This window comes from Natrix helvetica (genome assembly GCF_964273705.1).
Source record: "Natrix helvetica genome assembly, chromosome: 1".
NCBI classification, from domain to species: domain Eukaryota; kingdom Metazoa; phylum Chordata; class Lepidosauria; order Squamata; family Natricidae; genus Natrix; species Natrix helvetica.
In genome coordinates this window covers 234,648,946-234,663,602 of record NC_138548.1, presented here as the reverse complement: position 1 = coordinate 234,663,602, position 14,657 = coordinate 234,648,946, and the positions used below count along the sequence as shown (strand labels likewise).

The following is a 14,657-nucleotide window of genomic DNA, read 5'->3' as shown; positions in this document are numbered from 1 at the left end:
ATGCCTCCTTGGCACTGCTTGGTCAAAAGGACCTAAGCCATGTCCACTGATGTTTGACTTGATAATGTAATGAAGCTTGTCACGTGATTCTTGATGAAAGGGGGCTGTGGTGGTGCAGTGATTAGAATGCCATATTGCAGACTAACTCTGCCCACCGCCAGGAGTTTGATCCTGATCGGTTGACTCAGCCTTCCATCCTTCTGAGTTTGGTAAAATGAGGACCCAGATAGTTGGGGGCAATGTGCTGACATTTGTAAGCTGCTCAAAGAGTGTGTTATGGTCCAACTGCCAGCAGAGATGGCAGTCAAGTCAGAGGAGATGGAGGGGGTGCCTGGGTTACCATCAGAGCTGGCGGAAGGCTCTGAGGAGCAGGAGGTCTCAGAGCCAGATGCAGAGCAGGGCCCATCTACTCAAGTGGAGACAGCTGTTTTGGGGGCCAGGGCCTGAGCTGAGTGAGTGGGAAGAACAGCTGGATCCTGTCCCAGATGCACATACAGTATGCATAGAGAAGTGTGGAGAGGAGATCAACGCAGGACTGAGGGCCAGCTCTCCAGGAAAAGGAGGAGAGGTTAACAAGCCCCTCTTTGGCTGGGATATAAGGAGGGGTGTGGGAGGCATGGTTGTTGGAGACATTTGTTCATGCTCCAGAAGAGTTCCTTCTGGTGGATTCCTTGACAGGATTTCTTTGCCACTAACCAGGTTGGTCAGTACTCTTTGTGTTGGGATTGAAGTGCCAATTGAGGCTCCCTGTGGGGAACACAGAGACTGCTACGGCTTGTGAATCACCTATGGATGTGTGACCTGGAGCTTTGTCAGTGAATGCCGTGTATTCCTGCCTTTCTAAATAAAAAGAGATTTCTCCTCACGAGTATGCTGTTGAGTAGGGCTCATGAAGGCTGGGTCAGACAGAGTGCGGTAAAGCACTATGGAATGGCATATAAGTCTAATTGCTATTACTATTGCTATCAGATACCAGGAAGAAGTGGGTAAGATCTTGCCTTCCCCCAACTCATAATTTTTTTTTAACAGTTAAGGTGACAGTGTGCTGCCAGAATGACTGGGTAAAATGTTTTGTGAAGAAAGCTTGAGGTAAAGATCATCACAAGCTAATAAAGATTCAGGATAATTGTTTGATAAAGACAAATGGAAGGTCTTCCATCTTCTGCAAAGATATCTGCCACTTCACCACTTTATGGGAAGGTCATTAAGGGAAAGCAGACAAAGTATCCACTCTTAAGAAATTCCAGGAGATAAGAGTTGTTCCATATGATCAGTTCTTGAAATTCTTGTACGAATTCGTTTCAGTTCAATAAATCTTGCCAACAAAGCTGGGTGAGAATCTTGCTTTTGGTTTGAGAAGCTGGTGCCAATCTTAACAAAACACTTAGCACAGGGGTGTCCAAACTTGGGAACTTTAAGACTTGTGGACTTCAACTCCCAGAATTCCCCAGCCAGCATGGGGAATGGCTGGCTGGGGAATTCTGGGAGTTGAAGTCCACAAGTCTTAAAGTTCCCAAGTTTGGACACCCCTGACTTAGCACAACTCCCATCCTATACATTCTCCAGTTTGAGGGTATTTCCCCAAAAAAAAGGCAACCAAAAATGCTGTTAATGGGATAGCATGCAAGCTTTCCGAAACCAATAATCACATCTTGCTAGTAGAAAAAAGCAGCAGATTGCAAAGACTCCTCAAAGGGGAAGAAATCACAGATGGCAGCCAAAACAACACTGTTAATATTCCAAAGCCCTGCAGGCTTGGTAAATTTCTCAGCAGAGCATCCTCACTGACAGGTTTATGCATTTTGCTTAATTGTGATGGAGAAGATCCTTGCAGATTTGCCTGTAATCCTGGTAAGTTTATTATAGTATTAAGATGGCATGGCCACCCATGCACGACCTATAGAAGGCAGCCAAGACAGTGACAAATTCATTTCTGCTGAATTCACAATTGGCTCAGTGTGTGCAAGCTGAAAGAGTTCCAGCCAAAGGCACAGGAAATCTATAAGCAAATGTAGGAAAGTGTTATTTATTTCTGTAAGAAATGAACTAAATGCTTATACGGCACTACAGTTCTAGTAATCACGTGTCAGAATGCGTTTAAGATTAAGGTATTGGGAGGGAAGTTCTTAAGAACATAGAAAAAAAATCAAGAAAAGAGAAACTAGAAGACTTACAAAACAATATTTAATTACTTTCATATAAACTACCGTTTAGTCAGATCAGACCGCTTCCGTTTCCTCAGACAAGTTAGCGGATTATACTGCTTCCTTGTTCCCAAGGAATATGAGACTCTCCAAGTTCTTTAGTTCAAAAAAAAACACATTATTTGGATATACTTGTTCAACTTTGAACTATAATATCCGGGTCTCATGATACTCTCAGATAGATTTTTATGAAGATGTTCCCGATACTTTACTTCCAATTAAGTATGCATTGCAGATTGCACATATGCTGTGTCTCATTTTCATTTTATAGTATCAGGTTTCAACCATTTTTGGCTGACCTTAATTGCCAGAGTAGAAGCTGTAATTACCAGCCCCCGTGTGAACTGTCAAAATGTATGTACTTAACTCCAGACATTCCCTTCAGAAGGCTGAGAAAGTGCTACACCACTGCCCAAAGGCATCTATTGCATTGTACTGCAACAGAATCTAATACGCCTCATCTGAGACAGTCTAACTTGATGAAAAGTTGGAGGGGGGGGGGGGGGATGCTGTAAATGTTAAATGCTCTTTGGGGTTTTAAAGGTACATGGAGCACTATGATAGGATTGAGCACAGCGATCGCTCTCCCTGTGTTCAAGGGTCTCCAAAGGAAAGGTCACGAGTTCCAATCCACCTGTTTCACTGCCTCTGAAAAGGAAAGGCTGGGGGATACGTCAGCTTGTCTGCGCACAGTCAAAGTTCTCATTCTGGTTTGAATAATGCATCGAATGATTCTTTCTGCTTAAAGCGAACATGCGTATGTGGCTTCCAGTGTTCTTACTGCAGCAGTTCCTACCTGGGTCTATCGTCTAATTCTAGAGAGGTACTTAGAACATTTACTTGAATTGAAACCAACAAAGAAACCTATGGCTGGATGCATGGCAGGAAAGCAGCACACCAGCCAGCCACGATAGTTTACCATGTTTTGCAAACTCTATGCCTATGGTGGTTCCGAATAATTACAAGTCCTCTTCCTAGTTTTGAAGACTGGGAATTGACAGGTCCAAGTAATCTCTTCCCGGGTCTCCAGTTTCAGTGCTAGTATGAAAATTGGTTAGGTGGGCACGGGACCCAAGATTGGTGGTGGTATCTTGGGTTTTTCGCAGTAATAATACTTTATTTACAGTCACAGACCAAAACACGACCACTACAAAAGAGACACAGCAGCCAGTCAACAAAAGCCCAACTAAGGGAGGTTACAGCTCTCTCCTCTAATGGTCACAGCTCTCAAGAAAAACCTGGAAACCTGAGAGGTGATGTACGAGGAGACATCCCCAAGGCAATGCACAAACAAATCACAGCCATCAGGACCAGAAGGGACGATTTCAGGAAGAGACAGTAACCTAGATCTGTCCGCGCTATACATAGGGGTTTTTCACAGTATTCATTTAGAAGTTCATTGTAGAAGAACTAGAGTTAATCATAACTACCATAGTTGTAACATATCTTAACATTACAAGCTGTGGAGAACCGCATTCTGAAACAGGTCATTATGAACTTGGTCAACATCACTGGCTGGAAATGGTCATCAGGAAGTCACATTCTCTAAAGTCAGTCTCTATTTCAGATCCTCCCATTGACAGACTGTGGTAGGTTATGAGCTGAGACACAATCTTTTCAGTCCTGGCACCTTAGAGCAAAACAGCTACTCTAAAACATTGTTTCATTTTACAAGATAACCACAAAGTCATTCTAACAGGTTTTCACCAAGCCAAATCTTTAGACCTTTATTCTTCTACAGCTTTTCTGATATTTCTGCTGTTTCTATGGTGCTTTCTTGGTGTTCGGATGCAAAGCAACCTTGAATACATTAGAAATGTAGAATACATACATAAAAACTCCCTTTTTTAAAGACCCTGTAATCTCTTAATTCAGGTTAGAGTCGGGGTAACTGAATACAGCTGAGTGTTTACTGGCCGGATGCCCTTCCTTGTGCCACGTGGAGTTCACAGCAGATACCTTTTCTTTGCACCCTGAAAAACATGTCACTATCTAGGATTGAATTGTGAGTGGGAGGCAAGCATCTTCACCACTACACCACCACACCGCCCACACACTCACATACATGCACACGGATCGCAGAGACGGACAGTCACTTGGACACAGAGTATGTGTATATATATATATAATGTATATCACATGCACGCACACATATATATCTTAAATTTGATAAAACAAAGTAAATATCTGCCACTGTGTGCATAGAAAGTGAAGTGGCACAGTTTGCCCTGAAGGTTTCACGATTCACTGCACTTACTGCCATATACGGTTTGCATCCAGCATCCATTGTCTTGGCCACAGAATCAACGAGGTACCCACTAATTCCAAAGTCACACATTTTCACCTGTCCTTCTGTATTAATCAGCACATTGGAAGGCTTGACATCTGCAAAAGAAATTACAGCGGAATGTCATTGCTTGCAAGCATTCCTTTTTTTTTTTTCTTGTTGGGAGTTTATGGTGAAAAGGGGACGCAGTCTACAACATGGGTTGTCACCAGCAGAGGGCACCCAAAGCAATGCACCGTTTATTTGTTGGCTTAAAATAAAAAGATATACACACAAAATGCACACACACAGACACAAATGTATTTTTCCATAGACTGTAGTCTGGCGTTCATTCCCACCAATAATTCCACTATTAATTGACACTGAGGAAACAGCCAATAGAGTTCAAACAGAAGGGCAAATGCTTTTAGCTGTGTGTTAATCAGGATGAAAAACCTAGAAACTGGCATACTGAGAAGACATACTTTCTTTCGAAGTTTCTTCTCTCCATGGAGCAAAATGAAACATGGTTAATTGTTGATACTTACCGTATTTTTCGGAGTATAAGATGCACCTTTTTCCTTCAAAAAAAGAGGCTGAAAATCTGGGTGTGTCTTATACACTGAATACAGCATTTTTTTTGCCTCCCGAAACCCCGCCCCCTTCACCAAACTGGCTCTCCAGAGCCCCTAGGAAGCTTTTAGGGAGCTCCTGGGGACTGAGGAGGGCAGAAATAAGCAAAAAATGGGCCGGTTTTTGCTCAATTTTAATAATAATAATAATAATAATAATAATAATAATAATAATAATAATAATAATAATAATAATAATAATAATAATAATAATAATAATAATAATAATAATAATAATAATAATAATAATAATAATAATAATAATAATAATAATAATAAAATTTGAATTTATTAGCCGCTCCCTTTCCAGGCAGGACTCGGGGCGGCGTTTTAACCCCCCCCCCCAGGAGCACTCTATAAGCTTCCTAAAAGCTATCCATGTCCTTTCTTTTTTTAGGAAAAACGGACCCATTTTCGCAAAAAATGGGCAGTTTTTGCCCCCCCCCCCGAGCACTCTGCACCCGTTTCCCGCCCCCCAAAAAAGGCATGAATAGTCTTTAGGGGGCCTAAAGACTATTCATGCCTTTTGGGGGGGGGGGGGAGAAACGGGCCCATTTTTGTAAGATTTGCAGAGTGCAAAAACTTTTTTTTTTAATTTGCCTCTTCAAAATCTTGGTGTGTCTTATACTCCGATGGATCTTATACTCCGAAAAATACAGTACTTATTTGACCAACCGATTTATACCTTGCTTTGCATTCAAGAGCTCAAGATGGCACGCATAACACTCACTTATTTTGTTTTTCCCAAAAGAACCCTGTGAAGCAGATTGGGCCGAGAGATCAGCCCAAAGTCAGCCAGGGAGTTTCAATGGCTGAGGAGGGATGAGAACCTGGGTCTCCTCCTTCTCCTAAGCCAACTTCTTAAACACTACAGCAGTTAACTTTAAAAGTGGCCCTCTAATATCCAATAACAAATGTCACAAGTCACACTAAGCTACAGTACATGATCATAAAAGTAGTCCACGCTCAGCAACCACAATTGGGCCAAGCAACTCAGTCACTAAGTGCTGTGTCACTAAGCGTATCCCATGACGAGCTTATAAATTCATTTCCCCTTTGGTCATTAAGTGCCACAATCACTAAGAAAAAAAAAGTCTTGTGATTGCGATGTGCTATTTTGTTTCCACCTCCTTCATGAACATTGCTTGTCAAAAACCAGTTGTGAAGGGTCATTTATGGGCCTGGAGAATACATTCGGAGCCGATCAAGTGGCTTGTTTGATTCTGAAGCCAACTATTTTGGGTGGTGGGGGTGGGGGAAACGGGAGGGCTAAATTCAGAATTTTACATTTTTTAAAACCCTCCTGGGGTCACCGCGTGTGAGTTGGGAGGCTATGTAAATTTGTTTAATAAATAAATAAAATTCAAGGATTGGTTGCAGTGCTATTTTTTTACATTATTGTAACTTCGAGCTAAACATGGCAATTGGTAAGTCAGGGCTATAAATATGATCATGATGGTGCACTACTGCAGGCTAATTCAGCTACTTCAGCTCGCTGCCAGGAGTTCGATCCTGACCCGCTCAAGGTTGACAGCCTTCCATCCTTCCAAGGTTGGTAAAATGGGAACCCAGACTGTTGGCACGGCAAAATGCTGACTCTGTAGACCAATTAGAGAGGGGCAGTAAAGCACTGCAAAGTGATATAGAAGTGCTATTACTAGTGGTATATGTACATCATGAACACGTTTGAGGCCTCCTTCTCTGCAACACTGGTTTGCTTAACATGACACAAGCACTGATTTGAGATCATGGCAGTCACAAAGCTTAATCTATCCATTTTAATCTATCTATAGCCCAACTTAAGACTTAAATACCACTTCATAGTGCTTTTATAGCCCTCTCTAACCAGTTCACAGATTCAGCACATTGCCCCAACAATCTGGGTCCTCATTTTACCTATCTTGGAAGGGTGGAAGGCTGAGTCAACCTTGAGCCATTCAGAATCAAACTCCTGCAGTACTGCATTCTAACCACCACACCACTACTGAGTAAGCGCCAATATAATTTAAAAAAATAATAATAAAATAAAATAAAATAACAAAATAAAAATAGAATACAATAAACAAAACAAACCCTTATTCTAAATGATGTAATACAAAGTAGTCGCCTTAGAACAATAGCATGGCATTCCACCGTCTGTACAAAGGTTTTCGGTGGGGAAAAAAAATCTGGGAAAACAGGAAGCCACTATTAAGCAAAAGCACTACTGCCTAGTAGTGACATCCCCATAGGGAAGGGGGCCCGAGTCAAAATGCTTGGCTGGGGTTTTTCTTTATCGTTCACTGTGGAGCCAGGGTAGTTAAATGAAAGATTTTGCTTCTTTAAAACGATCAAAAAATCATAGCTTTTCAGAGCTGAATGTCAATGGCAAGACCCAAGAAGCATTGGAAGGCAAAGGAGGGGGGGGGAAGGGGGGAGTCAGAGAGAAATAGCTGTGGGTTCGGGGGTTAAGTGACATAGACATCTTTTATCCAAAAGCCCTGCCCCCTCTTTCACAGCTGAGTTCATGCTTACTTACCTCGGTGAATTACAGAGAGTTTACTATGTAGGTGTTCTAATGCTTTTACAATCTGAAACGCAGAAGAGAGAGAATCAGCTGCAGCTGCTGAAGCAGAAATAGTTATTTTCAGGGCACAAGTTCACACACACACACACACACACACACACACACCCTTTCAACACTTAACCCCAGGTAGAGACAGTCTGGGGTTGGGCATCTTGGTAATTAACCAGCACAAGAATGCTGAGCCCGCAGTCTAATACCAACGTAATAAAACATGATTCATGCCAAACACTCTTTGCAGCATGGCCAAGCTAAAGGTTGATATAATGAGCCCTTTTTCCAAGGGTCAGACTCTACCCATCCTTTCTGCATCTTTACGGGGGAAATTTTTTTGATTAGAATTCCAGCCGTCTCCCAATGAATCAAATGTTTTTATAGCAAGGATCCGTTTTGATTATTTTTCCCCTGCAGAACAGAAAGAGTTGGAGGATGAACTTGCTGGTTACCAAGCAGGATAAGTTAAAAAAATCCCTCTATCTCATGAGCAAAATTGCAATAAAATAATATGCACCTCCTATTGTCAGTTACCTTGCTGTACAGGTAGTCCTCGACTTACAACAGTTTGCTTAGTGACCGTTCAGAGTTACAAAGGCACCGGACAAAAGTGGCTTGTGACGGTTTTTCACACTTATGACCGATGCAGAATCCCCATGATCACCTGATCAAAATTCAGCCACTTGGCAACTGACTCATATTTATGACAGTCGCAGTGTCCTGGGATCATGTGACCAGCTTTTGCGACCTTCCAATAAGAAAAGTCAATCTGGGAAACCAGATTCACTTAACAACTGTGTTGTTAATTTAACAACTGCAGTGATTCACTTAACAAATGTGGCAAGAAAAGTCATAATACGGGGCAAAACGTACTTAACAAATTTCTCACTTAGCAACATGAATTTTGGGCTCAATTGTGGTCATAAGTTAAGGACTATCTGTATAAACACAAGAAATGTCAAAAGGTTAAACAGATATTTTTTGTTGTACCTAAGTTGGTCCTGATCTTCTCCTTTCCTGAGAACGGTTCCTTCCCCATTAACAAAAATACTCCCACCACTTCCATCAATGTATTCGAGGAAACTTTTAAGGAAAGATAGCTATATAATAATTCTGTGCACCTGCTTTTACTACAGTCCATTTTCAAATTTGTGTTGTTGTTGTTTTTTAATTGAGGCAGATTGTCTGCAAACTGACTCCAAGCAGATCAGGCTGCACCCAGAACCCTTTCTCCTGCCTCAAGGGTTTAAGAAGCTGCAGACTGCAGACAGATAGACTAATAAAACCAAATAATTGCATTTCCCTCCATGCTCTTTAGAGGCATGAAGAAAGAAAAGGAGGAAATATAGCTGTGATTGACAGCTCTGGCTTCCAACCGATGGCTCCCCCCCCCTTTCAGCCCTAGTGTTTGGGAAAAGGTATAAGAAGTGATGTCCCGGTGTGTGGAAGCCGTACGGGTCTGGATGGATGACAACCGACTCAGGCTCAACCCTTCCAAGACGGAGTGGCTGTGGGTTCCGGCCCCCCGGTTCAACCAGTTAATTCCATCTCTGGCCATTGGGGGCATTCAACTTGCCCCCGTGGAGCGGGCGCGCAATTTGGGCGTCCTCCTGGATGCCAGGCTGTCCATGGATGATCATGTGACAGCCGTGGCCAGGGGGGCGTTCCACCAGGTTCGCCTAGTGCGCCAATTGCGCCCCCTATTGGACCGGGACGCCCTACGCACAGTCACCCATGCGCTGGTGACGTCTCGCCTGGACTACTGTAACGCTCTCTACATGGGGCTTCCCTTGAAATGCACTCGGAGACTGCAGTTGGTCCAGAATGCGGCCGCGCGGGTGATTATGGGGAGTACTAAGTACTCCCATGTGACACCTCTCCTGCGCGAGCTGCACTGGCTTCCTGTGTTCTATCGGGTGCGTTTCAAGGTTTTGATAACTATCTTTAAAGCGCTCCATGGCTCAGGACCTAGTTACTTGCGGGATCGTATTCTGCCCCATACATCCCTGCGACCAATTCGCTCGCACAGAGAGGGACTCCTCCAGGTGCCGTCCACCAGACAGTGTCGAGGGGCGGCGCCTAGGAGTAGAGCCTTCTCTGTGGCGGGCCCAGCCCTGTGGAATGACCTCCCTCCGGATATTAGGACTACGTCTGACCTCCGTTCCTTCAGAGTTAAGCTCAAGACCCACCTATTCCAAGTAGCTGGCCTGGCTCAACCATGATTTAACTACATCGCTCCTGACGGGTTTTTTATTAATGTAATTCAATTGAATTTATTTATTGGGGTTTTTAAATATTGCGACTTTTTAAGTGTTTTAATTGTCAATTGTTTAATTGTTTTTTAGCTATCAGCCTACCTCCTCCTTGTATACGTCTTATACGTCCTTGTTATATGTATGTCCTGTCCAGATTTGTATTGTATTGTATTGTACTTTGTATTTTATTTGTTTTATTGTACGCCGCCCCGAGTCCTTCGGGAGAGGGTGCGGCTTAGAAATAAATATTCTATTCTATTCTCTAACCTCAGTTAGAGTCAGCTAAGCAAAACATAAATACAATCCTTTTTTTTCAACTTTTTTTTGAAGGGGTGGGGTTTTTACTTTTACAAAACAAATAGAAATGCACGTTCATATTTCACAGAACTCTGCCCCAAAACATACAAATTACAATCAATCTTTTTTTAAAAAAAAATCTCAGATTATCAAGGTATTTAATGCAGAAAACCTTGTTATCATTTATCTAACCCCTGGCAGGCAATTTCCTGTACAAGGACTTTGCCTTGGATTTGAATTAAGGTGGTTCATGCCTGAAGCAGGAAGGGTAAGGTCCAAATCAAATTTTATTTTCAATATCAGATCTTCTAATTACCGTATTTTTTTGAGGTATAAGATGAACCTTTTCCCTCCTAAAAGAGGGTGAAAATTTGGGTGCGTCTTATACACCAAATGTAGCCCCACCCACACCGCCCCCCACCCTTTGGCCTCTGCCTCCCAGCAATTTACCTCCTTGCAGCAAATGAGAAAATGGGGTTTGCGGAGGTGGCAATAGGCTATGGCAATTCCTGCAGCCTGAAAGAGCTGTTCATCAGGAAGCCCTGCTAAAATTAAAAGTGAAACTGGTTTTTTGCTATTTGCTGCAAGGGGCAAATTGCTGGGAGACAGAGGCAGATTCCCCCCCCCTCTTGTTTTCCTCCCCAAAAGCTAGGTGCATCTTATACTTCGGTGTCTTATACTCTGAAAAATACGGTAAAAGAAACAATCCCTTAAAAAGCACTATACACACATGTTCCCCATTTAATAACAACAGCAACTGGGACTACCAGAACTGCTGTTGCTAAGCAGTGTGGTCACATTGGGTTCTTTTTTCCCTTTTACCCCGGCAATGTTAAATCATTTTTGGAAGAGAATTACAGTTTTTAAAAAGTAGAGCACTTACAGAGACAGCTATTTTCCCTAGGATATCCTCAGGAATCGTTAAGCCCCTGTCAATCACTTGCTTGTAGAATTTGTCCAGTGAGGTATCCATCAATTCCATACAAATCCACACATCACCCTAGACAAATGGGAGTTGGTGAAAGGGAGAACACGTACGTGATTTTGAGCTTTGACCAGTTTCTATCACCAAAACATATCCTTACTAAAACACATATGCACCGCCTCCAAAAATTTCTTGTCGACTTATGTTAGATTTTCAATATGGCCTCCTACCACACACCGCAGTGTTTAGCTGCTGTGTGGAATGTGAATTGTTTAGATTGACTGATGGAAGCAATGAGCAATAGAAGTGTGGGGGAAAGGCACCAGAAATTAAATAGTACAAAGAGAAAATAAATCATTTACAAGCTGCTTGTCAGATAAAAATGGTTTCATCAATAAAATTCAACCAGAGAGAGGTCTACCTTTTAAATCACTGCTTAATTTGATTGTTTCTGAAAAGGATGAAAGGATATAGAAAGAAAATTCTGCTGCTGCTTTTGTTATTGTTGTTGTTAGGCTTTTGCTATTTTAAAAGTCTAGCATCATAGTCTGATACACTAAGGCAGCCATAATTAATGCAGCCCAACAAAAGTCTTGCAGATCTTCCAACAGCATAACTCTTCTTTAGTGAGATGATTTGAGATTACACATCCTTCCAATACCTCTTTTGCTATTTTTCATTGCTGGATGAAAACACATGCTATTCTCCACTGAGTTTTTCATCTTCTAGGTCAAATGAAATTTCTGTTGTTCAGAACCTTCTGTCCGTGCCTAGGTTTGTCTGTGGGTTTTGTGTATATACTGAAGATATTTTGTATCAAGTGAATTGTCTCCTGGGGTCTTACTGTAACAACTGGTTGTGCGCTGTTTGCAAATGATTTAAAGAAAATCTTTGGGCTTTATTTGACCACAGCAAGCCCTCTGCCAGTTATTAAAGCAGTCCATCTTTTTTCACCAGAAGGCACAAGGCCCCTTCTGAATAATCTTTAGCAATTACAGACTTATAGTATTTTGGTTTGTTGTAAGGCATATTAAATAATAGGATGATAGTTTGAGTAACTGAAATCCATGCATTATTTGGTTTCAGATCCAATCAGTTGTCAAATGAAGGACAACACTTCCCAGCAGGTTGCCCACTCCCAGGATAAATGACCATCCGGTTAATCTAGTATAATTTTCTATGCCCTAGATAAAAGCATGAAAAGGTCTTAAGTCCTACCTCTCGAAATAGCGCACCATAGAACGTGACAGTGAAATGACAGTCTACGGTTCTCATAGAAATGTCCAAGTCCATCAATAGCCTCTTCTGTTCCTGGCTATTCACTGTTGCCCGGATTCGCTGGAAAACAAGAGCCAGTTCACAAGTTCACTCTTCCTATTCTTAATTATAGATGCTTCTATCAGACAACAACCAGGCTGTCAAAATAATGACCATCCCTCAAAGAGATCTTACCAGATGCAAGCCTTCTCTTCCCTGATCTTATGGATGAACAGAATCAACCAAAGAGAGCATTTCAAACATGTCCAGGCAATTAGCCCTGCAGGTGTTTAAAGAAGATAACTACCTTTTGAATCACGCTGCAAAATTAACTGGCAGCCAGGGCTGTTTTCCCAGCAGTAGCATTACATTGGCAGACCTAGGAGTTTGGCTTATTTTATCAAGCTAATTTAACCAGTTATTTTTCTAGTGGCTCACCTCTTTTACTGCAAGACAAGGAGAAACAAACGCCTGCTGGCCCACTCTCAGAAGCAGGAAGCCTTCAAATTACATAGGTTTAAAGATGGCAGCCACAAAAGTTGAAGCCAGCCAACGTTGTGGCTTGGGAGCCTTTAATCCCTTGAATCCCAGCATCCTTTGACAAAACTCAAGTGCTTTTATGGCCTTAAATAAGAAGACTGCAGTCCTTGGCACACTTACCCAGTGGTGGTGATGGAGAGTGACTTCTTTGAAATTCAATATAATTTACTACTGAGTGCATAAACATCTTAGGATACAAGTGCCCCATAGCAGACACTCCAATACGAAACTTTTTAAAAAGCCTCTTTGTGTCTTTGTGAAATGGGGGTGATAACACTTACCTACCTCACAGGCGTAATTTATGTCTGGGGAGCACTGTGAGATCCTCAGATGTGAGGTGCTATAGAAGGGCAAAGGATGATTGTTATTACGTAAGTGCTTTTCTTTTCTCCCCCCCCCCCTCTGTTTATTTATATTTGCTTTCTTGGGCCTTCTATCATTAACAAAGCAACAATGGCAGAGCACTGGGTGAAGAGGGACCACAGAAAGTGCCCCAGATTTAGGAATGCATTCACCTGCCCCAATCCAACACAGCTGTTTGCATGAATGGCAGTTTTGATGCACTCTGCCAGGATTCTGCCATTCGTTTTCATGGGAAAGGTGTGTGTGCATGTATATGCATCTACTGAATTCTTGCTATCCATGCCTCGATTGAGTAGGCTCTCATATTTATCCAGTCTCTGTGCTCGCTAGGGATAAGTAGGTCTTTGTTTACCTTGGTATCTTTTATTAGGCATTGGTTACCTTAACAAACTAAACCACGATTTGACTCTATATCTGGATATTACCAAAATATTAAGGGAGTACACAAAGGTTTAGCAGTAACTTGGATTCAATAATATATTTGTATCGGGCTAGTAGTAGTCAAAACAGCTGGAATCTGTGACTAATATAACTGATAGGCAGTTTGGCACTCCATAGAAAATTTATATTTCATGTAATTGTAATTGCTTTAAAAACAAGTTCTAGTCTGTTCCCCAAAGGCATACTTTACCATTCTCACAGCTTTTAGAAAGGAAACGAGCAAGTCATAATCAATTATATTTTGTATGCTAATCAGTTTCAGTAGAATCTGCCATCAATATATGCAGGAAGTTCTTTTTCAAGTGTTTTAATTCAGTGGAAAGGGGACAGAATATCTCTTTCTCTTTCTGTTTTAAATTTTCATATCTAAAATATTGTATATCTTTATTCAGATGACAATCAATCCTAAAATGTTAATTTGGATCATCCATTGGCAACTTTATTAACAAAGGAAAGTTACAAATGCCATATATTTTATGAGCTTTTATGAAATGTAGCTAGCTAGTATTTGATGTAAACATAATCATCATTACTGCACGGAATGAAATTATCTAATGATATGATCTGTATGGTGATTAGCTACCAGGAATTTAAATTAAAGCAAAAAACACATTGATGTTCAATGGCTGTAATGATATTCAATGGTTATAATAGCCATATTAAATTCTGAATAATGTTGAATGTGAGGCTTTAAATACATAATTCTAAATATATCATTGTAAAGGCATATTACAAAGATGTGAACTAAGTAGAAGTTCTAAGTCAGTCAGATTTTTTTTTTTGCAAATAGCATCCTTTCACTCTCCACGCAGTCCATGTGTGTGTGTCTACATGCGGCTAAACTTTAAACCAAGGTCTGAAGTTGATTTAGGATCTTAGCATATTCCAACTGTGGTTAATCTGAGGCCTTCACGATAAAA

General features: G+C 41.5%; 1 protein-coding gene across 2 annotated transcripts in view; it reads right to left on the bottom strand.

Moving 5' to 3' along the window:
* MAP2K6 (mitogen-activated protein kinase kinase 6) overlaps positions 1-14,657 on the bottom strand; it is a 142,317-nt gene that overhangs the window by 22,979 nt on the left and 104,681 nt on the right. For both annotated transcript variants that reach the window (XM_081966728.1, XM_081966729.1), the window contains exons 5-8: positions 12,355-12,474; positions 11,095-11,211; positions 7,621-7,672; positions 4,462-4,589 (exon numbers count right to left, since the gene is read on the bottom strand). In XM_081966728.1, the coding sequence (XP_081822854.1) occupies positions 4,462-4,589; positions 7,621-7,672; positions 11,095-11,211; positions 12,355-12,474 (417 nt within the window). The remainder of the gene's footprint in view (positions 1-4,461; positions 4,590-7,620; positions 7,673-11,094; positions 11,212-12,354; positions 12,475-14,657) is intronic.